The sequence below is a fragment of the Anguilla anguilla genome, chromosome 17 (genome assembly GCF_013347855.1).
Source record: "Anguilla anguilla isolate fAngAng1 chromosome 17, fAngAng1.pri, whole genome shotgun sequence".
NCBI classification, from domain to species: Eukaryota; Metazoa; Chordata; class Actinopteri; order Anguilliformes; family Anguillidae; genus Anguilla; species Anguilla anguilla.
The window spans coordinates 2,108,669-2,135,125 of NC_049217.1; the positions used below are offsets into that span (position 1 = coordinate 2,108,669).

The 26,457-nt window shown below is 45.6% G+C and overlaps 1 protein-coding gene across 2 annotated transcripts in view; it reads right to left on the reverse strand.

The window, feature by feature from the left end:
- The window catches only part of LOC118217297 (ATP-citrate synthase-like), a 45,578-nt gene extending 20,034 nt beyond the window's left edge, over positions 1 to 25,544 (reverse strand). The window contains exons 1-11 of one of the 2 annotated variants that reach the window (XM_035399187.1): positions 25,386 to 25,544; positions 22,089 to 22,289; positions 19,340 to 19,462; positions 13,680 to 13,742; positions 12,841 to 13,031; positions 9,646 to 9,725; positions 5,920 to 6,050; positions 4,599 to 4,717; positions 1,077 to 1,213; positions 618 to 679; positions 261 to 378 (exon numbers count right to left, since the gene is read on the reverse strand). In XM_035399187.1, coding sequence (XP_035255078.1) covers positions 261 to 378; positions 618 to 679; positions 1,077 to 1,213; positions 4,599 to 4,717; positions 5,920 to 6,050; positions 9,646 to 9,725; positions 12,841 to 13,031; positions 13,680 to 13,742; positions 19,340 to 19,462; positions 22,089 to 22,247 — 1,183 coding nt within the window. In that variant the 5' untranslated portion in view covers positions 22,248 to 22,289; positions 25,386 to 25,544. Of the gene's footprint in view, positions 1 to 260; positions 379 to 617; positions 680 to 1,076; positions 1,214 to 4,598; positions 4,718 to 5,919; positions 6,051 to 9,645; positions 9,726 to 12,840; positions 13,032 to 13,679; positions 13,743 to 19,339; positions 19,463 to 22,088; positions 22,290 to 25,247 lie in introns of both variants that reach the window. The other variant, XM_035399188.1, reaches the window with a different exon arrangement.
- Positions 25,545 to 26,457: the final 913 nt, after the last annotated feature.

Sequence of the window (26,457 nt, forward strand, 5' to 3'; positions counted from 1 at the left end):
CACACACACTCATATACATACACAAACACACACACACTCATACATACACACACACACACACCCACACATACACACACACACTCATATACACACACACACACACACACACACATACATGGACACAAACACACACTCATAAGCCCACACATGCAAACACACGCAGCTACAGCGCTGCTGCGATGGCACATGACCCATTTCCTGTGCTGAAAATACACCTCTGGCTCGAGCGTGTTTCACTTCCGGCCACACCGCTCACTCACCCACTTCCCCCATCACTCTCAGCCCCTCCTGGTAGTTGGGCCCGCCCCGTCGCACAAAAATGCTGACCTCGTGTTCCTTCAGGGGCCCCTGGTAGTCCCGTATGGCCCTCACGATGCCCTGTAGAGACGCACAGCAGGGCAGTCAGAGGGCTGGGCTGCTCATTCAGACCTGCGCTGCATGTGAACCCGCTGATACAGTACAAACAGGTACACCATGAGCCACAATATTTAAAGATACACCTGTGGATCTGCGCCTAGAAAATGGCGGTGTCAGTCAGTGAACCTGTACACCATGGCGTGCATGCGGTCAGCAGCGCATTGCGAAGCGCCTCACTGCACGGTCTCTGTGCTCCTGACCTTAAACGTAGCCGCCACATTGGTGAAGTTCGCTATGCTTCCTCCGATGATGAGGACTTTCCCTGCGGGATCAGAAAACAGACGGAAATTTCCTCAGATGTCGAATTCACCTTTGGTTAAGATAAGTCTTTTTAAACGTCTGCTTGTTCTGATTGATTATCTTGTCTTATTTCAAACTCTAAGAGTGTCCATTTTATTACCTTTATAATTTATTATAACTCATGGTCTGAAAAGCACTTGAGAAATGAAGCTGATCTGAAGGATTATTATTATTATTATTATTAATAATAATAATAATAATAATAATAATATTAATAATAATAATAATAATAACAATAATAATAATAATAACAATAATAATAATAACAACAATAATAATAATAATAATAACAATAATATTAATAATAATAATAATATTAATAATAATAATAATAATAATAATAATAAGCCCCCCCGTACCCTCCGGGTGTTTCCCGCGGGTCATGAGGGACAGGATGGTCTTGGCGTAGTCGTAGGTCTGCTGCTCGCTGGGGGCTCCGGAATACTCCCCGTAATTGGCCAGCTCATCGACCCCGCCCAGGTCACAGATGGTGTCACTGCAGGAAGTCAAATTTCAGATCAAACTTCAGATTCAGGTGGAGCCAAACTATACAAAACATGAGCAGCAGAAATCCCCTGGAAGATGGATTGTTAAAAAAAAAAGAAGCTAAATGTATGATTTCTCAACACTGAGGCTTGAGTTCATATTCCGTGTATTACAGACACACGCATGTTGAATCTTGAACAGCATGATTCCACAGTGCTCCAACAGGACATGAATGTAATGTAGGTACTCCCGTCAGGGGTTGGTTGTTTCATAGTAGTACACACATTTGCAACCGTAGAGGAGGAGGCAAAACAGTCTATGCAGACGAACTGCAGTAAACACCTTTGGGTTGAATAATACTGCCGTAAAAATGGAATCAGGGGATGGTCTGGGTAGAAGAAGGAACCCTTCAACTTAGTCAAATCAGAGAAGGACAAATGTTGCATGCAGTTTACTGCAGTTTGGATTAGACAACAAAATCTCAACATTTTGCAATCCAGTACAGACAATAGCACTTCCAATAGCTCTGTAGACATACATGATTAAAATGACTGCTTAGTCAGGACCCAGTTCTGTGAAGCTGTCTTGAAACTAGACATTTTTGAAAACTGTGTATTACAAAGGCAGATTTTATTGGGTGAAAAGGGAAAAAGATCATTTAAACAGCGTGACAAATCAGCAAATCCAAAAAAAGATTGTATAGCTATCTTGAGTGCTTAAGCCCTTAAGACACACTGGTCCAAATTGCATTCGGTTTTTTTTATTACGGTGAAATTTTCAATCAAAGTGGTCACACAACATACCATTTCAAACTCAAGGTTCTGTCTCTATGAACTACTTCATGATGCCAATATTTGGGTGACAACAGTTCCCAACAGGCTTGGGGGGGTCCTCACCTTGTATGCATTTTGGAAATCCACAGACTACATGAATCACGATAAAGTCAGTATTCTTATCACAGCAAGGTTCCAGCAAACAAAAGACCTAGAAACTTTTCGTCACAAAAACTCAGAGAAACGTAGATAGAATGTCAATTGTTTACTCAGCAATTCTCTGGAGGATTTATCGCTGTTGTTCGTTTTGCTGTTGCATACACACCGAGAGTACTGTGTAAATAGGAGCTGTTATTATGGCCGGTTTATAGACTCTCTGGTACAAGATGAGCCCACCTCCAAGGTTCTCTGATCAGTACTAGCCAAGCAGTGCCTCAGTATAGCCAATGGCATCTGCTATGTGCAAGTAATAACACATCATGGGCAGCGTAACTGCCCTGTACACAGCCAGCCAATAGCAAGCTATTATAGTGACAACTGAGAACCATTTCAGCCAATGAAATTTCTCATGGTGTATAGGTTATTAGGCTTGCATAAAAGAACATGCACTGTTTCTCTCGCGTAAACAAACCGTCACTTTTTCAGGACGCATGCTGAGGATGTTACGCACTGGCAAAAAAAGTTCTTGAGACTTTATAGGCTACCTAAAAAAGTTGTTGTTTTGCAACAAAAATTTATTTTGCAATGCCTATGTCTAAACAGAGGACTATGCATTTGGAAGAAATAACATTTTACATGTTTCATAAAAGGACAGTGAAAACAGCTTTGACTCCACAGCAGAGAGAGTAAAAAAAAGGGCTAATATACATAGGAAAGGGCCGCATTCTCAATCAGTCCAAACGTCTGAGGAAGGCTGACTGGTGAAACTCACCCCTGCATTATTTTAATAAATGTGAAAGGTCACTACTCTTTAAAACAGATCCCTGCAATAGTGAGCGGCAGCCTTAATTATACAGCAGCAATGTGAATCCATGCAGGTTTAGGCAGGAAGTTGAGGTTCAGGCAATCAATGAAGCTGAAAACACTACAGGTCATGGTGTGTACCTTCGGTGCAGAAGCTCTCTTCTTCATTAAAACAGCTCTAGGAAATCTGGAGCCAATGACTAACCCTGCTGCCTTGCTGTGCTGCGCTCAATGTCAGACTGCTTGTTATTTCTGACGTGGCCAGGCTTGTCCGTGTGCTGCAGTTACCCATTTGGCTCTTATCTCAGCTTAATTAATGAGCACTTTCTGGGCACTGCCAGCTTGCCAGCCTGCCTCTGTACTGGACTGTGTTCCAAAACTCAATTTCAGCCTGTCAACACAGAGAAGAGGCTGGGGTCAGTATCCCAGGGCTACAGACACAGTGGAGGGGCTGGGGTCAGTATCCCAGGGCTACAGACACAGTGGAGGGGCTGGGGTCAGTAACCAGGGGCTACAGACATGGTGGAGGGGCTGGGGTCAGTACCCAGGGGCTAGAGACACAGTGGTGGGGCTGGGGTCAGTACCCAGGGGCTACAGACACAGTGGAGGGGCTGGGGTCAGTACCTAGGGGCTACAGACACAGTGGAGGGACTGGGGTCAGTACCCAGGGGCTACAGAGATGGTGGAGAAGCTGGGGTCAGTACCCAGGGGCTACAGACACAGTGGTGGGGCTGGGGTCAGTACCCAGGGGCTACAGACACAGTGGAGGGGCTGGGGTCAGTACCCAGGAGCTACAGACACGGTGGAGGGGCTGGGGTCAGTACCCAGGAACTACAGACACGATGGAGAGGCTGGGGTCAGTACCCAGGAACTACAGACACGATGGAGAGGCTGGGGTCAGTACCCAGGAACTACAGACACGAAGGAGAGGCTGGGGTCAGTACCCATTACGAAGATAAACAGAACTGGAGCTTTATTTTTTCTTATTCTGGGCCTGAACGGACACTCTTGAGGTCCACTAGAAAACAGCATCTGACAGAAAATCATGGAGCTGGATTTCTAGAACATGAGGAAGAGGAAAATGAGCAGGGATTTATGAAGCTCCAGCCTTGCGTACCAGGTTCATACCCTCTCCACTACAAGCCATGTGCATACACAGCAGTTAAGATCCATAAATCTGTCCCCTTGTTGGAGTGTAGCTGATATTTTACAACCAAACTCATTGATCAACTAATCACTTGAACCTCAATGAAGGTGGGTGGAAGGCGGTATTTGAAACCGGGTGATTCAAACATAAACTCACACTGATTCAGAATTCAGACACAGGGAAGTAGATGACTGGTGAGCGAAGGTGTGTGTCAAACACGTTACACATCTGTGAACCATTCTCTGAGATTCAGTAAGGACAGGGTGTATTAAGATGTATCCAGATCTAATTTTTATAATTTTACTTAAGCTCTCAACAGTGCTATCAGGAAACAGCTATTAAATAAAAAAAGCTATAAAACAGATTTATCTAAATAAATCACAACCAGTAATTACCATTAGCAATAAAAACTTACAGAACTGATCTGCATGCTTTCTTTGTCATGCCAAGACTGACTGGTGGAGTATGAGGAGGGTCAGGTGTTCTGCTCTGAAAGGAGGCCTGTACTATACCTGTACACCACAGAGGCCCCTCCCCCAGCCACCATGGTCCAGATCCTTCCCTGTGGGTTCAGCAGGGTAAGCTTCAGACTGGCCCCGCTCTTAGCATCCAGGTCAGCAATGTAGGCCTCCTGCAGAAGCCAAAGGACAAACAGTCACAAAAGTGCACTTTGGGAAATGTAGGCCTCCTGCAGAAGCCAAAGGACAAACAGTCAAAGAAGTGCACTCTGGGAAATGTAGGCCTCCTGCAGAAGCCAAATGACAAACAGTCACAGAAGTGCACTCTGGGAAATGTAGGCCTCCTTCAAAAGCCAAATGACAAGCAGTCACAGAGGTGTACTCTGGGAAAATATAGGCCTCCTGGGGATCCAGGGCTAAGCAGTTAGAAAAGTGTACTCTGGGTAACAATTGAGATCATACAGGATACACTAATTTATGTGAATAAACCCCAGACTAATGTATCACAAAACACCCATGATGATAATACTGTATATATTCTAATACCATTCTAATACTATATACAATGATAATATATACCAACATAGTTTTGGCTTAAGGACGAAATATTTTGGATTATTTATTGCTTTAATGCATCAATTAATCAGCTGGTCATGACACTCTCTCCCTGCATCCATAGAGAGGGCTTGGATTAATGCATTTATTCAACATTAAAAAATGCTGCTTTAAAATTAATATTATTATGAAATATTATGTACTGCCCGCTGCTCAGATCCACATTAGTTTTCACCGCGTGACAAACCAGCACGGTCTCTAAAGGCAGAGGAGGGATGCATATGCACAGACACAAGGTGCAGAGACGGCAGGGTTTGGTGATGGCTGTGCTCATGGTGTCTGGGGGAATAGGAATGATAAATCAAATTACAGAAAGTGCAGACCTGCGGAGACCCTGCGTATGGCTGACAGCTGGAGCGGCAAAGTTAACAGCCTCACTCCACCCCCTGACCCACTCCCGCCCTCCCACTCCCTCTCTCTCACTCTCCCTCTCTTTCACCTGCTCTCTCTCTCTCTCTCACTCTCTCTCTCTCCATCTCTCTCACCTGCTCTCTCTCCCTCGCTCTCTCACCCGCTCTCTCTCCCTCGCTCTCTCACCCGCTCTCTCTCCCTCGCTCTCTCACCCACTCTCTCCCCCCCTCTCCCCCTCCCTCTCCCTCTCCCCCTCATTTCCCTTCCTCTGTAAAGCAAGCGGATGCTCCATTTCAGCTCCATTAAAGAGAGCTGTCTGGTTCAGAGTAGGACCACTGCCTGTAACCTGCTCTGTGAATGTTGGCCTATTGCATGTTGTGCAGTGAACTCTGTATCCAGAACGGCTTACCTCAGGGTAGGCCTCTCTCCCAAACGGAGGGGGGAACTCCAGGTCGCCCCACTTGGCCTTGCAGATGTAGTCTGCTGTGGCGTCAATCTTGGCCGCCATGTCCAGCACGAACACGCCACTCTGGGTCACCACTGAGAGAAGAAATGGCCAGTCAGCTGCATTTACACAGCTAACGCATTCACCTTCACTCCACACTAACACAGCTAACACATTCGCCTTTACTCTACACTAACACAGCTAACACATTCACCTTCACTCTACACTAACACAGCTAACACATTCACCTTTACTCTACACTAACACAGCTAACACATTCGCCTTTACTCCACACTAACACAGCTAACACATTCGCCTTTACTCCACACTAACACAGCTCTTACACACATTCGCCTTTACTCTAGACTAACACAGCTCTTACACACTTCACCTTTACTCTACACTAACACAGCTAACACATTCGCCTTTACTCTACACTAACACAGCTAACACATTCGCCTTTACTCTACACTAACACAGCTTTTACACACTGCCTTTACTCTACACTAACACAGCTCTTACACACTGCCTTTACTCTACACTAACACAGCTCTTACACACTTCGCCTTTACTCTACACTAACACAGCTAACACATTCGCCTTTACTCTATACGAACACAGCGAACACATTCACCTTCACTCTACACTAACACAGCTCTTACACACTGCCTTTACTCCACACTAACACAGCTAACACATTCGCCTTTACTCTACACTAACACAGCTCATACACACTGCATTTACTCTATACTAACACAGCGCATATACAGCAGAAATAAGGCTCAAATAGGATTTCAGAAATCAAGTGCATTATGTGCTGCAGTAACGAATGAGCACGGATGGTCGCAGAGGGAGTCATTAGGCAGCATCTGTAATGAAATTAAACTAACTCTCTCTCTCTCTCTCTTTCTCTGTGCCTTGGCAGCTCGCTCAGATTAGATTTACTCTGCAGACAGGTGCAGAGGGAGGGGGCTGGGACAAGAACAGAACCTTCTGGAAACCTGTCACTGAGAGCAATGCAGCAGTCCAGCTTCTTAAAGAAAACATGTCATGGATAAAAACAACAGGGCATGAGTAAGCTCAGTGAGCACATCAATAGCTATAGTGTGACAGCTCACCCAGAATCAATGTGAATACCTTTTTTGCCCTTCAACGTTCACAAATGTTTACAATATCAAATGACACTTTAAATAGTTGCTTGGAAAATTATGACATTGACCACTTCCAATGTTGCTCATACCACCACAATTTTTGTGAAACTATGTGCTTCCTCTGTAAAAAAATAATCTCAGGAAAGATCACAATTAAAGATGTTCAGCTTTCAAATGGTCTTAAGCCGCATTTCCACCAAAATTAACTTTTAGTCCCAGGAACTACTTTTCAAGGAACTAAAAGGTTCCTTCAGCCCATGGTTGTCTGCGTTTCCACCGCGGTCTAAAGTCCCGCGAAGATTAGGCAAATTAGCCCACTGAAGTATGAAAAAGCGACGTTGTCGTCGGTCCATCTGTCCTATGATTTCTTCTGTAACTCCATACAACCACCGAAGTAGCCTACATTATTTTCTAATAACCGGGACAGCCCGGAGGGGTTTATTCCACTTATATACAACGGGCTACCAACAATGACAGTATATGGTTACTTTTATATTTATTGATTTTTATCGATTTAATCACCTGGAATTGAAATATTCTTCTGCAGCCGTTTGGGCATATTTTACCGTTGTCAAGCAAAAATGTCGTTGGTAGTTGAACTTGGACCGTTGTTATGCAACAAATAGTATATAACAGGCCAATAGTCAGATTGTAACTGTTTTATATATCCTCTCAAACACATTCATTATGTTTTTTATGCGAACATTCGCTTTCATGTCTTGACATCCGAAGCGACAGAATGCATTCACATTTCCAATTTAACTGGCAACGACAGCAGAAAACATGCACACGTTGTAAACAATTTGCTGTTTGAATACTTTCTCATCGTCAATTCCATATAGGCTAATCACAAAATGACAAGAATAGAACGAAAACTCGGACTCGGAATTTAAATTAGTAGTGGTACAGCCACCGTTTGCTTTCCTTCGAAGTTACTGCTAGCCGAGCAGCGAAGTGTGCCCTCCAGATGCGAAACATGCACCATAAATTAGTCCATAGTCTTCCTGGTCTTTTTGTGGAATTGAAGAATGGCAGTAAAATGGAGTAAAATTACGTCTGAAAAAGCTAAAGGGACGATTACTAGAATTAACCTGTTATTTTACCCTGACAAAAAGTGCAGAAGGTGATTTCCAGTTTGCTTTTACTGTATCACCAATGTTAATTACGCAGAACTACCGCATACCTCACATAACTGTATCAAACGTTTTGAGTCAATTACAACGGGCTAACAAAGAAAATCCGGAAGAAAATATTCAGCAACCGAATTAATCCGTTTGAATGTTTTGGTAGCCTACGTAATATGCTGTCCCAGCACGAATGCTTAGCATTTTATAAAACGAATACTAAAGCAAGAAAAGAACAGAAGAGCACACGTTATAATTCCAAGACGTTGGCAGGCTATAACCAAAACTAGGCTACTGCGCCGCATAACATACAAGTTTGATTTGAAGTTATTATGAAAATAAATTGGTTTGCGGCTGCATATTTTCAAACATGGCGGTTGAAAATAAATACAAAAAAATGCTGCGAGTACTCGACCAATCAGAAATGTTCAGCGCTGCAAGCTCCACCCAAAAGGTTCCTGTACTTTCGGAAAGTACTACCCCCCGAGCAAGAACTTTTTGGGGGGTAAAATAAAGCCCCAGGAACTAAATTTAGACCCTAGTTCCTGCAGTGGATGCACTGAGTTCCTCAAAAGGTTCCTAGTTCCGGGGTAAATTTCCTGCGGTGGCTTTAGTGACTTGGTTAGAAGTGACTGGGAGGGTGTAGCTATCTAAACTGTAAAAAAAACCTTTCAACATTGACTGATGGCTGTTGGTGGAAGAGGTTCACTTCAACAGCAAAGGTGCTAAAATCCTTGATATGCAGACCTTCATACTGGAATGGCAAAAAATGATATTTAGATTGATTAAATTTCCAGGGGGATTGGTGATGCCAGGCCTAGAGCCTTCAATAGTAAAACGCAGATCAGAGTTAGTAGTGTTAGAAAGGGCGCGGGAACCCAGGGCTAATTATCTGGGGAAGCCAGTAACCGAGGAGCCTATACCTATAGCATTTAAGCACTCAAATGATGTGAAAGTCTGCACTTCAAGGATTCTTTTCATCTATGTAGGTGTTTTATAAGTATTTTAAGCTATTTTAAAATGCTTTTACGTATGTGTTAAGTTTACAACTTCTGCTAACCGCCTTTCATTGTGTTGAAACAGACCTCAGTTCAGCTCTCATGCGTGAGAGGCTAACAGCTAGCCTGATCTGTGGTCAGAGATGCTTCTGAGAAATGGAGGATAAGAAACAGGAAGTAGACGCCAGCAGAGAACCCAACAGGCTGATGAACTGATAAGCCGGAGCACCAGATATGGATCAATGAGCCAGCAGCCCTGAAGAGGAAGCTGCTTTAATTCAGAACTCAGCCACTTCCCTAAGTTCAGCTCAACCTCGTCTAGTTACAGTACGTATACTGGGGACGTTACAGTTAGCTCCGGAGCTAATGTTAGGGGCCAGGTCATCCTGGTAAGGGGTAGAGGGCCACAGGGCATACCCAGGGGATTGATCTCCAGGTAGGTGAAGTACAGGTCCTCGTAGAGGTGGAAGAGTCCGGTGATGAAGCTGGCCAGGGCACTGAAGGACAAACATGTGACAGTCATCAACTCTGCAGCATCGGACACTTACCCACTCTCACTTACCTGCTCACACTTACCCGCTCACATTTACCCGCTCTCACTTACCTGCTCACACTTACCCGCTCACACTTACCCACTCATTTACCTGCTCACACTTACCCGCTCACTTACCCGCCTACACATACCCCCTCACTTACCCGCTCACACTTATCCGCCTACACTTACCCGCTCACACTTAGCCGCCTACACTTACCCGCTCACACTTACCCACTCATTTACCTGCTCACACTTACCCGCTCACACTTACCCCCTCACTTACCCGCTCACACTTACCCGCCCACACTTACCCGCTCTCATTTACCCACTCATTTACCCACTCATTTACCCGCTCACACTTACCCCCTCACACTTACCCGCTCACTTACCCGCCCACACTTACCCACTCACACTTACCCACTCATTTACCTGCTCACACTTACCCGCTCACACTTACCCCCTCACTTACCCGCTCACACTTACCCACTCATTTACCCGCTCACACTTACCCCCTCACACTTACCCGCTCACTTAACCGCCCACACTTACCCACTCACACTTACCCGCTTACACTTACCCGCTTACACTTAACCGCCCTCACTTCACCAAACAGAGACAGCAAGACTTTCTTTTCTCCCTTTTTCATTTTCTTCACAGAAATCAACCAATCACGTATTACTTGCATTCATTTCATTTCACTATTCTTCAATGAAGTACGCACAGGTCTTTACACCACACTGCTGTGACCTCAGTGTCAATATAGTCACTTAATATAGTCTTGGCCTGAGACACATTAGACCTGGTTCCACTGTATTTGCTATTAGACTTGACTGATGGCCTGGCTTCCCACATGAGTGGGTAAAGTCAGACTGGCATTGTATATGCCTCTCCGGGTGAATGTGCTTCAGCCGGCATAAACTAAATCTCTACCCAAGGTGCTTTGGCAGGCATAAACTACTTCTCTACCCAAGCTGCTTTGGCAGGCATAAACTACTTCTCTACCCAAGGTGCTTCAGCAGGCATGAACTACATCTCTACCCAACGTGCTTTGGCGGGCATAAACTACATCCCTACCCAAGGTGCTTTGGTGGGCATAAACTACATCTCTACCCAAGGTGCTTTGGTGGGCATAAACTACATCCCTACCCAAGGTGCTTCAGCAGGCATAAACTACATCTCTACCCAAGGTGCTTTGGTGGGCATAAACTACATCCCTACCCAAGGTGCTTCAGCAGGCATAAACTACATCTCTACCCAAGGTGCTTCAGCAGGCATAAACTACATCCCTACCCAAGGTGCTCTGGCAGGCGTAAACTACATCCCTACCCAAGGTACTTTGGCAGGCGTAAACTACATCCCTACCCAAGGTGCTTTGGCAGGCGTAAACTACATCCCTACCCATGCTGCTTTGGTGCTGGTGGGAGGCTGGTGTGGGCGAGTTGTGGCGTGTCTCTTTCTCAGAGAGACTCTCACATGGATCAAAGTCCCACTGCCCTCTCTTCTCTGACCCGCCCGGCGCCAGCCACCATCAAACCCGCCGTGACTCAGCTCCAGGCAGGGGCTGACTGGCTAAGCATGTTGACTCAGGTTCCGATTGGCTAAGGGCACGGAGGCCGAGCTCCTGCCAGGTTCTGACTGGCTGAGGGGAGGAGGGCGGGGCTGGTGATATGAGTGACAGCCAGCCCGGTGAGCTCAGCCAGGGGTGAGTCACAGCTCCCCCCCTGTCGAAATAAAGCCGACGCCCCGCAGACGTGCTCTGCCTGAGGATGAGATGGGGATCGCAGCGGGAGGGGAGGGGAGGAGAGGGGAGGGCGCGACGGGAGGGGAGGGGAGGGGAGGATGCAGTTTTCCAATCACCTAATGGAAGCTGGCTGATCCTCAATCTTCACCCTGCGTCCATTAGGGAAAATTGCCTCCCTGTTTCTTATGCAGGCCATTTGGCAGGTCTACAGAATCACCAAATCAATTTTCCTGAGATAGGTACAGTGATCCAGCATTTACCCATGATGCACTCAAGGGCGTTTCCAGTCTTTTCAAGGTTCCACTCTCTGAAGTGAAGGAGCCATAAAAGCCGAGCAGGTTTAGCATGAGCGTCACAGGTAGCCTTAATAAAGCAGCATTCCCAATGACCGACGGTGTCAGAGGATCACCTCTATCAACACTCAATGGAAACACCAGCCATTTGAGTACAATTATGACATTTTTACATTTTTTCTACCTTGCCTCCCCCCAACCTTTTTTTAACATGCACACTCTGTGGTCAGGTACATGCACGTGGACACACAGTTGCTCACACACACACACACACACACACAAACGGACACACACATGCAAACATATACACTCACCACACACACACACACACACACACGCACACACTATGTACATATATCTATATCTCAGCGCTCAGTGCTACAACCTCCAGTATTGATTGGGGAAGGCACAGACCAGCGTGAGATCTCCTCTGCAGCACATGGAGTTCCTGCTGGCTCCACAGTCCACAGTCCGCAGGGCGAGGACCAACCGCCCAGCAGCCCAAAATATGAGACCCTGACCCAGACTGAGCTCAAAAAGAGCTCAGGCACTACACTGCTCCAGAGGATCAACAACATCTCTCACTACCAAAACAATTAACTCTCAGCACCAAGCCTGTAAGCTCCAAAACATTTTTATTGTATTTTTTTAACTTTAAGCGTTTTCAAGGAGACTGGGAATCCTGCATCCCCTTTAAAATACCTGCAGACACACACTACATTACTCACTCAGACCACTGTGAGAACCATACTGCTGCAATGTGATTTCAGCTCAGATTTGATTAATGGATTGGGGGCAATATAGCAGTGGCTTGCATTGAGCTGCTATGGCAGCTAGCTTCTGGAATGTTCTTGTGCTTTGGATGTGATTGGGCATAGCTACAGCTGTCCTACGACAATGTTCTCTACTGTTACATCATTAACATTTCTCTGGTTGAGACATTTTATAAGGGCATGCTATCCCATTTTTATAAAGGCACACCACGTGTCGCGTGATAGGCTGTTTTGATCACATGGTGTTATATGACAGTTACAGTGACTCACTCCTTCCTGTCGGGCCTGACATTGGCCAGCAGCCGGCTCTTCACCGCGTCCTCGCCCAGCTGCTCGGCCACGCCCACCAGCAGCTTCTGGGCCTTGGAGTCCACGTCCCCCACGTCCACCCCGCCCTCGTGGTGGAAGAGCACGTAGTCCCCCTCCCGCGCCGCATAGATACACACATAGAACTCCTCATCCTGAGGAGCATCACAGCCGTTAACAAGGCCGCACACATACACACAGGAACCACACACACACATGCATGCACACACACACACACACACACACACACAGGAACCACACACACACATGCATGCACACACACACACACACACACACACATACACACAGGAACCACACACACACATGCATGCACACACACACACACACAGGAACCACACACACACATGCATGCACACACACACACACACACACATACACACACACAGGAACCACACACACACATGCATGCACACACACACACACACACACACACACACACAGGAACCACACACACACATGCATGCACACACACACACACACACACACAGGAACCACACACACACATGCATGCACACACACACACACACAGAGGAACCACACACGCATGCATGCACACACACACACACACACACAGGAACCGTAGACATGCACATCTTCATCCCTGTAAATATTTTAAATGCATTTTTACATATTTTCAGAGACATTGTAAAGACATACATCCATTACTGTAACACAAGTTCACATATTTGAATAATAAAATTTTGGCATATTTTTTTAATGGCACATATGTGGGCATGCACAAACAGAAGTGCGCGCACACACACACACACACACACACTCACCTGCTTATGAGGCACAAAGGGCTCGATGAGGAAGTTTTTCAGGATGCCCTTAGTCTTCCCCACCTGGGCAGTGATCAAACAAAAAACACATTTACAGCATGCCAAAAATCAACTGAGCAACAGTAACCATGACAACTCAGCTGCTAATCATTTTATGAACAAAAAAGAGGCAAGTTGAGAAGTGAGTGCATTACATTACATTACATTACATTCATTTAGCAGACGCTTTTATCCAAAGCGACGTACAAAAAGTGCATTTTCATGATCGTAGACAACTGCTGAACACGGGTTCAGTAAGGTACAATTACTTATTTTGTAAAGCTATTTCTAGCCGAGAACAAAGAACACTATCCTGGTCTAACATCAGCAAAGCCAAACTAGGCAGAAGAATAAGCTAGAGTATTAGGACAAATACAATTTACCAAGAAGTGCAGGGATGGGGCAACATGTAACAAGTGACAGGAAAAAGGGTTTTTTTATTTTTTTTAAATTTTTTTTTAAATATATATATACACAGTGTGGTGTTGGTTATTCTAGGTATAGTCTGAAGAGATGAGTCTTCAGGCCACGGCGGAAGATGGATAGTGAGGGGGAGGTTCGGAGAGGGACGGGGAGTTCGTTCCACCACAGGGGAGCTAGGGTGGAGAGTGCAGTAAGAACTGAGAAAGCACAAACGCGTTAATTTACCGAGGGGTCCGGGGACAGCAAGTGCATATCACCATGCACAACCCCATGAACCAGATTAGCACAATGCTAAGCACAACTGGAAGGCTATGAGCTCCTGCATGCAAGACCGTTTACACACTGGTGCCCCTTCAGGCTTTGAGGGGAAAAACAGACAAATGACAGGGAAATTAGCTGCTAATGAAAAACTAAAAAAAGTCACCCACACGTCCTGTAAGTGTGCTCTCTGAATTACCAGCCCATGTTAACCCTGTCCGTGACGAGGCAGGCCACTCGCTTCTAAAACATTTAACTCCCTCCTGCAGAGAGCGGCAGGTCAGTGAACAGAACTACCACCTCAGGCTAAGGCTCTTAAAGAACCGACTTCCTCCCAATGAAGACCAGGAAGCGTTCTGATAGCCGCCAAAGTTGTGCCAGAGAGCAGCGAAAGGCCGTGTGCTCCGGCCACACCCTGAATGCCTAAACCACTCCACCAGGGCTGCCCAACCCCGTTCCTGGGGATCTGCCATCCTGTAGGCTTTCACTCCAACCCTTACAAAGCACACCTCATTCAACAGCTAGAGATCTACCGTCCTGTAGGTTTTCACTCCAACCCTAACAAAGCACTCCTCATTCAACAGCTAGAGATCTACCATCCTGTAGGTTTTCACTCCAACCCTAACAAAGCACTCCTCATTCAACAGCTAGAGATCTACCGTCCTGTAGGTTTTCACTCCAACCCTAACAAAGCACACCTCCTTCAACAGCTAGAGATCTACCATCCTGTAGGTTTTCACTCCAACCCTAACAAAGCACTCCTCATTCAACAGCTAGAGATCTCATTGAGCAGCAATTCATATAATCAGGTGTGCCAAAGTAGGTTTGAAAACCTCCAGGACGGTAGATCTCCAGGAACAGGGTAGGGCAGCCCTGCTCTTCACCATCTCCGCATGGTTTATATATCGAGTTGCAGCCGCATGATTCGCAGTCCAGAGGCGTATGCAGGTGTACCTAATAAGTGTATTCAGTGTAGCGGGGATCAGAATCTCTGCCCCCGCTTGCATACAAGCAGCACTGAGTCCTGTCCCTTTCAACAATTCAGCACCATGGACAGCGCCAGCAGGACCTAGGAAACTTCAGCACCCCTGCTCCCCACTCAAGCCTGGACAGTGCCATGAGGACCACTTATTGCACCAATTAAATTACTGAATAAAGCCAGTTATGTGAAAACCAGAGGAACACCTGAAGCACATTACGGTAAAAACCAACATAAACTGTCTTAGTAAGGCCGCCAGAACAACTTCAATGTGCCTTGGCACAGATTCTATAAGTCTCTGGAACTCTACTGCAGGGATGGAACACATTCCTCCAAAAGATATTCCCTCATTTGGTGTTTTGATGATGGTGGTGGAGAGTGCTGTCTAACACATTGGTCCAAAATCTCCCATAGTTGTTTAATTGGGTTGAGACTGATGACTGCAAAGGCCATAGCATATGATTAACATCGTTTTCATACTCTTCAAACCATTCAGTGACCACTCATGCCCTGTGGATGGGGGCATTGCCATCCTGGAAGAGACACTCCCATCAGGATAGAAATGTTTAATCATTGGACAAAGGTGATCACTCAGATTAACTTTGTATTGATTTGCAGTGACCCTTCCCACTAAGGAGACAAGTGGACCCAAACCATGCCAGGAAAATGCCTCCACACAGCATAACAGAGCCACCGGACCTCCTCACTGTAGGGGTCAAGCAGTCAGGCCTGTACCGTTCACTTGGTGTATGCAACACATGCACTCACCCACTTGAAGAGAATATGGTGAAGGATGTCCATATCACTTTTTTCCACATCTCTGTAGACCAGTGCCTATGGTTTTTGAACCACTGCTCTATCAAATGTACATTAGCCTTTGTAATGAGGGGTTTATGCCCTGCAACTCTACTATAATATCCCTCTCTGTGTAGTTGTCGATGGACTGTTCTTGCTGACACAGTCTGACCACATCCTGCATTGATGTTCTCAGCCACCTGAGGAAGACCTGCTCTTCTGTTTTTCCTTACATATAGCACAAATGCACAAGCATCACAGTCATTGCATGTGCACTTTCGACCACAATTTCCAACCCTATTTACTGATGTCTTTCCCATAGATCTAAATGCAGATATCACTTTAGTCACTGTTCCTATTGAAACACTAGCCAGTTTAGTAGTTATTATGACTGAATCTGTGCCCCAATAATGAAAAATCGAGGTCAACTAGACCTGCTCAGCCTTTGTATACATGTCACAGAGCACGATAGGATGTTAATTGCTCATTCGTATCATGCAGTACACCTGCATGGAAGCATCTGCTTTCGTTATGTTTCTCAACTCATTTATTTAGGTTATTCCTCTAATTTGCCACCCGTCTGTATATATACACACACACACACAAAGCAACACACACGCATACACACACACACACACACGCACGCATGCACACACACACACATACACAAAGAAACACACACAAAGCAACACACACAAAGCAACACACACACATACACACACACAAACACACAAAGCAACACACACACACACGCACAAATGTAAATGCAGGCAGACACTGCTGTACTTCCTGTCGTAGCACTGCTAAGGAAGGCGTAATAAATAACAGGATGGATTGAGCTTGTCACTTGAGCTTGGATGAACGGCCTGGTGCACACTGCAGAGTTTCTGTCTGAAGCGTGGCTTCACGGGAGATGAAACACTTCATCACTCTGTATTTACAGCCTCCGTTCCTGCTGATGCTTTCACAGGCCCTGCCTGGGGAGGGAGGGGTCCCAGCCAGCTGGCTGCTGTCTCTCTTCGATACGCTCGCTCAGTTAAGGCTTTATGGCGCAAACACCTTTCAGAGCCACAGAGAGACGGATTTACAGAGGAAAAATGAGCGGAGGTGCGGTTGTTTATTCACCGGCGCTTACGGGCGAAGGTCTCGTCTGACAGAAGCGTCGCCAGGCTGGGACGAAGTGCGTTTCATCAGCACCCTGGGTAAACCAGCTGCTCTGGGCACAAGGAACGCTACCAATCACGGGTGAACATTTGTATTCAGAAGCAGAGCCGGGCTGTCAGGGTAACGTTCCGGCCGGTGGCATGATGTCACAAAGGCTGAATGACAGCGTCTGCCTCGGTCATCTCAGCTCAATGAGCTGATCCCTGTGTACAGGGGGAGGGGCAGGCCTGTCATGTGATACCTGCCCCCGTCTGACCCTCACCTTAAACCTTGGCCTCTGACCAACCCTGTGAGAGCACCATGGCAACCACGGGACTTAGCAACCAAGAAGATGGATGTCAACTCAAGAGATGCCGCAGTGCACAGCGAGGAGCACAGCGAACAGTCATGGACGGCCACAATGTCCACTGCTTTCTGCCACATCTCTGCATTCACACTGAAGTCACTGATTGGCTAAAGGCCAAAATGGCTGCTGAGAACTACGAAAAACCTCCAGACTAGGGCTGGGCAATATATCAAAACAATAATTATCGAATGTAATAACGGCCTTCGGCACCATATGGTGCATTACCTTTCTTTTCTTCTTTTTCTCTTTAATTATACCTGAAGCGGTTAGTAAACAACCAAACTAAAGAGGCCATCTGAAATGCTTCTGGAGAATAAAAAAAAGTTTACCACTATTGTGATCATGTGATGTGCTTTTGTCAATCACATGGAAGCTGTGAGGATTTGCTGCTGATTGGCTATCTTATGGTCACCCAATCAATAACAGTGGTGACATTTTTCTGAAAGTACTTCATGTGGCCTCTGAAGCCTGGTTGGTTACTAACGTACCAGGTGTCATTAAAGAGAAAACGTTGAAAGGAAAGGCAATACACCACATCATGGCGATGACCACTATTGTATTCGATAATTATCGTTGCGGCATATCGCCAAGTCCTACTGCAGACACTTTGGCCCTCTAGGACTAGAGTTAAACCTACAGACACTATGGCCATCTAGGACTGGAGTTAAACCTGCAGATGCTGCGGCCCTCCAGGACTGGAGTTAAACCTGCAGACACTATGGCCCTCTAGGACTGGAGTTAAACCTGCAGACACTATGGCCCTCCAGGACTGGAGTTAAACCTGCAGACACTGCGGCCCTCCAGGACTGGAGTTAAACCTGCAGACACTGCGGCCCTCCAGGACTGGAGTTAAACCTGCAGACACTGCGGCCCTCCAGGACTGGAGTTAAACCTGCAGACACTGCGGCCCTCCAGGACTGGAGTTAAACCTGCAGACACTATGGCCCTCCAGGATTGGAGTTAAACCTGCAGACACTGCGGCCCTCCAGGATTGGAGTTAAACCTGCAGACACTGCGGCCCTCCAGGACTGGAGTTAAACCTGCAGACACTGCGGCCCTCCAGGACTGGGGTTAAACCTGCAGACACTGCGGCCCTCCAGGACTGGAGTTTATAGTCCTGCTACAGAGGCTGTGTGGAGTGGGCTACAGGAGCTCTAAGCCTTGCGTTTACACGGGTGACTGGGGCTCCATATGGCACAGGCTCTGTTATAGCTCATTTTGAAAGGGACGCCCCAAATGGTATAGAGATGCCATGGAAGAGGAAGTAAGGAATTAGGACATCAGCACAACCAGACGAGCCCAAAAGGATGAGTCATGCACCTGACTGGACCCTTTGTGCTTAATTGTTGATGGCATTTTCCTTTGCCTCCCTTTGAAAATGACAGGACATAAATTGCTCTAATTTAATTGTGCGAGTCTTCAAGCCAGCGAGACTTCTCAGTGTAGCAGCAGTGGAGCTGTGCTGCTGCAGCCTGTATGCAGGGGAAACACTGAACATATGCAGGTATCCAATCAGGCTAATACTGGAAGTAGGCTGTTTGTGCATAACACTGCTCGCATTTCTTTTGCCTTAGTTTGTATTTGATGGGACATTAAATCGTTTGAACTGAGCGCTGGCGCATCTGCTTCTGAAATGCCGACGACGGGCCCACTCACCATGGTCTCCTTCAGGAGGCGGGGCTTCAGCCACTCCTGCACGCCCCTCAGGTCCAGGTTCACGCCCACCAGGCCCAGCTTCCCACGCCGCTTGATCAGCTGATCCGGCTTCACCACCAGCCTCTGCCGGAGGAGACAGGGGAAGACACAGTCACTGAACCTACCGTATCGTTAACAACCTCACCGTGACAACACAATCTGAAAAGCCCTGTTGTGGACACAGGCTTCCGTTCCAGCTCAGCGCTAATACACCCGAGTCAACTTGGGCAGCAATGTAGAATAATGGTTATGGACTTGAGCTTGAACCTGGAGGTTGCAGGTTCGAATCCTAGGTCAGGAAAATAAATTGATAACATTCAACCATACAAGTTAAACCTGTTGTGCAAGCCACTCTGAATAACTGCCAAATGCCTGTAAAGTAACTAATCGAGGTCTTCTTTGAAGACCATGGTAAGTTGAAAGGGGTGTTTTAGTGTTGGGCTAAAGCTGATTGCAGTTTAGTGCTGGGCTAAAACAGATTGCAACTGATTGCATTACTGCAGGAAAAAAATGTGAAAATGCCCACAACTCATGAACCAAATTACCGAAAATTTTGCATGCAGTGGCAAAAGTCTAGACAGACTATACATGACCCAAAAACATGGCAGCCATTAGCCAATCAGAATTTAGCACTAATTAAGACAGCCCATGATTAACTCCAATCATCTAGAAATGAGGTAGGCATGTCCTACCGGTACATACGTACTAGCAATACAAATTTGGCGAGATTCAGCTAACAGGGTGCTACAGTAATTAAATAAACATTTGAATTTTTAAACAAGGATATTTCTCCCTTTCTTTGATTTACAGTCATGAGCTTTATATCCTCAAGCATGTCTCTGCCCGGTGAACACATTAGCCTCAATAACCCATAATGTCTGCCATATCAGATTTCCACCATTTTCAATCGTGTGTAAAACCCTTTAAAATTGATTCCTTCCTTGAGGGGTTAAAATTGAAACTTGGTATGCAGCATGTACTATGGAAGTTCTTAAAAAATTATATAAAGTAAGTTTCTATGTTAAGAACATGGTCGCATTAAGCCAATAAATCTTGATGTGGGTGTGGCTCATCAGAAACATGATAATATGCAATGTCTGATTGTACAGAACTAGAGAAATACAGTATCATCAGGAACAAAATCCAGGAAGGTTTGTAACATCTGGTTAGGCTTGTTTAGTAACTGGCACTTTTGAAAGAGAAAAGGTGAAAATGCCCTTCACTTCTCAAAAAATGACCAATCAGCCAGAAATTTGGTGCTGCCAGCTTATAATAATAATAATAATAATAATAATAATAATAATCTAATAGCCCTTATGAACATAGCTACTGAAAGAAACACTGTGCTGAAACCACTACAGAAACATTACTATTTTGGCAAGGTGCCATGACAATAAGGCTATGATTTGGCAAAAGCTTTAACCTTGAATAACATATGAAGGTCTCGCGCAGGTTTTTATTATTTCCTTTTCAAAAAGCAGCCAATGCATGGTGTGGTATCGCTGCACATGAATGTAAACAGTCAGTGGCCATTTAAAGATTGTGCTTGTGACGCCCTGGAGCTGAAGAGTGCACTTGTTCTCCCGCTAGCAGATCGAACCGCGGCTCCTGCTCACTTCGGCTGATTAATGGCCACAGAGAGAGTAACGGGACAGAAGCCATTTCGTCCCGAAGGCCCGCTCCACGCCAGCGCTAATGCAATTTCCCAATCAATTACAGGGCTGCTGCCAGACCCATCCTCCCGCTCTCCCTCCCCACCGCCAGGCCCCCTGGGGCTGATCCACACAGAGACACTACACTATGCATTGCTAAACTATAGCAATGCAAACTTCCGCTCTCGGCCAATCAGATCAGGTCTTAAAGTGAAGGTCTCAGGCATGGCCAGGAAGAGACAAATCTGCACATTCACAGCTTTTCCTCTCTGCTGTGCTCTGTTTTAAGGAAGTGAATCTAAAAACAGCTCCCTGTGGTTGATGAGTGAAGAGGAGGTGCGTGCACACGCCCACACCCCAAACTGAAGCCTTCCCCCAGAGGCCAGACTGGATCAGGACCCCCAGCTCAGTGAGCAGCCAGTTCTGTATGAGAGTGGGGCAGTTCTGTGTGTGAGAGGGGCAGTTCTGTGTGTGAGTGGGGCAGCTCTGTATGTGAGTGGGGTAAGAGCAGTTCTGTATGAGAGCGGGTTAGGGCAGTTCTGTATGAGAGTGGGGCAGTTCTGTATGAGAGGGGCAGTTCGGTATATGAGTGGGGCAGCTCTATATGTGAGTGGGGTTAGGGCAGCTCTGTATGTGAGTGGGGTTACAGCAGCTCTGTATGAGAGTGGGGTTAGAGCAGCTCTGTATGAGAGTGGGGTTAGAGCAGCTCTGTATATGACAGGGGTTAGAGCAGCTCTGTATGAGAGTGGGGTTAGAGCAGCTCTGTATGAGAGTGGGGTTAGAGCAGCTCTGTATGAGAGTGGGGTTAGGGCAGCTCTGTATGAGAGTGGGGCAGCTCTGTATGAGAGTGGGGTTAGAGCAGCTCTGTATGTGAGAGGGGTTAGAGCAGCTCTGTATGAGAGTGGGGTTAGAGCAGCTCTGTATGAGAGTGGGGTTAGGGCAGCTCTGTATGAGAGTGGGGTTAGAGCAGCTCTGTATGTGAGAGGGGTTAGAGCAGCTCTGTATGTGAGTGGGGTTAGAGCAGCTCTGTATGAGAGCGGGGCGGGTGAGGAGCTCACCTCGGTGAGCAGCCAGGGGTGGTCCAGGCTCAGCTGGGCCCAGTCGGTGTGGGGCGTCACGCTGGCACACCTGAAGCGGTTCTGCACGGCCGCCGCGGTGCAGATGTGTTTGTACAGCAGCTCCTTCCCCGTCTGCTCCGACACGGCTTTGGCCGACATGGCTGCTCAGCTCAGCAGGGAATCCTGGGATACGGGTGGAGGCTGGAAAAGAGCCAGAGAACCGATATGGATGCTAACCAGCCCTGTTACAACCTTTAAATACTTTGTTTCCAGCCAGTCCTGGGCCAGACAGCTTATTAGTCAATAGGGCAAACTTACTTCCATCATATAAGAGTAAGGTTTGGTTAGTAACAGGTTTTAGCCCTGAAATGGATAGGTGACTTGCCTCTCTCCTAATGCATGCTGGGATAACCTCCAGCCCCCCCGTGACCCTGACCAGGAATAAGCAGGTTAGATAATGGATGGATGGATGGATGGACGGAACAAGTTTAATTGTAAATTCTCAGGGATATATGGGAGTATTTTCAAACTTCACCAACATGAAAAGGTTTAGGTCTGTTAAAAACATCCATTTCACCAAGATCAGGGATCAAATAGAGTTAGAAATGAAAACCGATTCAACAGCATTATGCACACGCCACACAGTCACATAACCAGGAGGTGGGTCCAAACACTGCTCCAGCCAGTGTGACATCACAGCAATGAGCTGAAACATAAGCTGAGACAGCTGAAGAGTTTGCAGACAGACAAACTGATTCCTCATTAACTCCCAAAAGCAAATCAGTTAGACTGCAATTAGATTTAAGTATTTCAGTCTCGTTTAATCATAAACTAATTGGTTAGCAATTAGTTCAGATTATAAATTAGCCTGAGGATGTACATGTGCCTGAAGCTTATCTGCTACAGCCAGGTAGCTATCTATTCCTCTCTACTCTACAGCCAGGTACCAGCCAGGTACCACTGCATTCCTCTCTTCTTTACAGCCAGGTACCAATCTATTCCTCTCTACTCTACAGCCAGGTACCAATCTATTCCTCTCTACTCTACAGCCAGGTACCAACCTATTCCTCTCTACTCTACAGCCAGGTACCAATCTATTCCTCTCTACATCTGCTGCTGTTTTCCTGCACCTCCATTCATCACAGCAGATTAATAAAGAGAGCTTGCACTGTGCACACTGGGACAAACCACAAACACACACAGACCGCAAGGAAAAAGCTACTGAAATAAAACCTGATGCACCTACAATGCAAATGCATCCTCCGTTAACCAACAGGCCCGTTTCATTAAAAAATGTGCAATCTCTCCATAAAGCATCCAAATATTTTTAAGTTCCTAATATTTTCAACCTATCTGAGGAAAAACAGCCTTTTAGTCACATTACCCTCTAAGCCCTCCTTATGATAGTGCAGCAGAAACCACCCACCCAAGCAATTAGTGCAATTACACTTTAGTGATACTTAGGCCTATCCCCTTTGATGTTATTTAAATGAGCTGTTTAAAGAGCTCTCAGATTCTGAAAGCCAATATATAAATGTAATCCATTATTATTTAATTAAGTATCAAGAGATTCAGGGACTAAGAAAAGAAACTAAATTAGATATGGCCTTTTAGACTGCTGTTAACAGATTACTGGGCCAGCCACTGGACTTTGGTATCTAGATAAACAGTCAGGGTGACATACAGGACAGCCAATCCCACAGGATCCCTTCATAAATCAGAAATCTGCAGTATATTGATTCTTTGGCCAGATTTATGCAGGGGGACACCGACTCAAGTCAGCTTATATACAGTTACTGTAAAATGAATGCTCTACAGTTCACAATCCCATGATGCCATACTCGGCATGCGCAGAACAGACCCGCCCCTACGTGTCCTTAGGCCTGCTACATTCAGAAGCCTACTGAGCCCACTTGCCCAGAGAATCCACCAATCACAGCAAAGGGTCCTGCCCAACCCACTTACCACCAATCACAGAAAAGGGTGCTGACCAATCCATTTACCACCAATCACAGCAAAGGGTGCTGACCAACCCATTTACCACCAATCACAGCAAAGGGTGCTGATTAACCCATTTAACACCTATCACAGTAAAGGGTGTTGACTAGGTCTGGGTGTTTACCACCAATCAGTGTCTTCACAACTGGTGTTTTAATGGAATGCAACAAGCAGTTACCTTCAAGGCTGATGCTCAATATCATTCATCATAAGAAGTGTAAAGATACATGGATGTACATGACAAGTACGGACTTAACTGGAAACATCCGTATTACTCGCTGACAAAAGTGTCAGAAGCACCGACAAGTGAGAATACGTAGAGCGGCTAATCAGTCCTGAAAGGTATACGTGCGCGAAGACTGTCTGTATTAACAACAACCTGCCGTTTCTCTGAAGCCACAACAACCACCACACTACTTGTGCATACCTCTGAAATACACTCAAATACATTTATTCAAAGCAGTAATGAGCCGGTACCAATCGGACCAGTAACTTTAGTGTGAACCGGACTAAAGAGTCAATTGTTTTTAAAAAGCATAAGCATGGCAGTCACCTCAGTATTTTTCCAGGATTGTTTTAACTAACAAATCCCACACATTTTAACTTCCATAATTGCAGAAATGTTTCCTTATCTCAAACGGGTCTCATTTTTCTGACTGATAAGTTCAACGTGTTTATTTCACAAATTTATTTAAAATTTGCAACACCCGCATATATTGACCAGAATAATTTTTTTTTATAGCACGCTATAAACATCTTTTGTTGCAGTGAATCATGACTTTCTTGGACAAATGTAACATATATGTCAGCAACAGTGTCTTTCCGTGCTGTTTTGGCGATGGCGCGCAGCTGTCAATCATAAAGAGACACGCGCAGCTTGTGATTCCGTGCAATGAATGAAAATGTTATTGTAATGAACCAATGCGATATGTAATCAGAACGAACACATTTTAAAACGTATTGTATGCGCCAAGAAGTTATTACTGACCAACTGACGCGAGTTATGACAGTACAAAAAAGACTGACAATTAACGTAACGTTAACTTTAAATTTAATTAAAGTCCAGTTTCTATAATGGATCCAGCTAGACACTGTAATTCGCACTAACTAAACCAGCAAGATATTATCAAAAAGTCAGATGGTTTTCGATTAAATTCTTACCTCGTTTACAACCTGTTCTTGGTAAGAAATGACTAGAACCACGAGTCGGAAAGCAGTAACGTAGCTGACAATTACAGCCACTATTAGTTATCAAAGCCTTCCGATCGTTAACTGTGTAAGAACTGGTCGGTACCTCACCTTTCCGTCGGATCGTCAACTGAGCTTATGGTACTTTTTAAAAGTCCGTCCAGGTTTTCATTCTTCGCGCAGTCTGCCGATGCAATGACCGAATAACTCCCATCCACGATTGGCTCAGTCCACCCCACGTGGTCATCTGGTTACACGGCTCACACCCACCACACTCCCAACCAATATGCTTGTCTATGCCCCCAACTCACGATCATGTTAACTTGGTGTAACTGGCTCAACGCATTAGACTTTGATTGTCTGTTGAAAGCGTCATTTATTTCTCAACGAATCCAAATTGCTCAACAGTTTAAAGAAATTCAAATTCCATACAAATTTGTGTAGCCTACCCTATTTATCTTTAATCTTTGCAAGAACTCCAAAAGATTCACGAATTACATAAAAGTTCGTTTAAAATGAACATTTTGCTGAAGCGAGACCATCTTTTGATCGTGATTAAATTTTTCATTTTGAGTTCTGGAATGCGGGAGAATTGACTGGTATCAGATTATTACAAAACCGGTATGCACATTCTCGTATTGTAACTTGACCGTAAAATCTGAACCACCGTGTGCATGCATTAGAGTCGGCCTACATTTTTCCATTAGCCTACTGTTTATCATCATGGCATTCGCACAAATCAAGAAGTATTCAGAATTCATATCTGCAAAATGACCATATTTAACCCTCCTGTTCTGTTCATTTTTTAGGTACAGCAAAAATGTTCCCGGGTCAATCCCCATACAGGGGGGGTTTGCAAATACATGAAATGAACCATTTTCATTTAAAATGTTGATTACACTAATTAAGGCCAGTAGAAGAAGTTTCATACTGAAAAAATAATTTTAAGTATTTTTCCTAGATTTTCAAACTTTAAAAAGGGTCAATTTGACCCGCAACTTAACAGGAGGGTTAAGTAATAGCCTTCTTTCATGTCAAATCCAGATGTCGCGAGTCAGATCTGGTGATTTTTTTGGCAGGTAGGGTGCATGGGGTGAGAAAGTACAAAGACCGTTAGTAACTCGGCAATAATAACGCGGCAGTATATGAGCCCACACAGGGCATTGTGCAACGAAATTGCGAA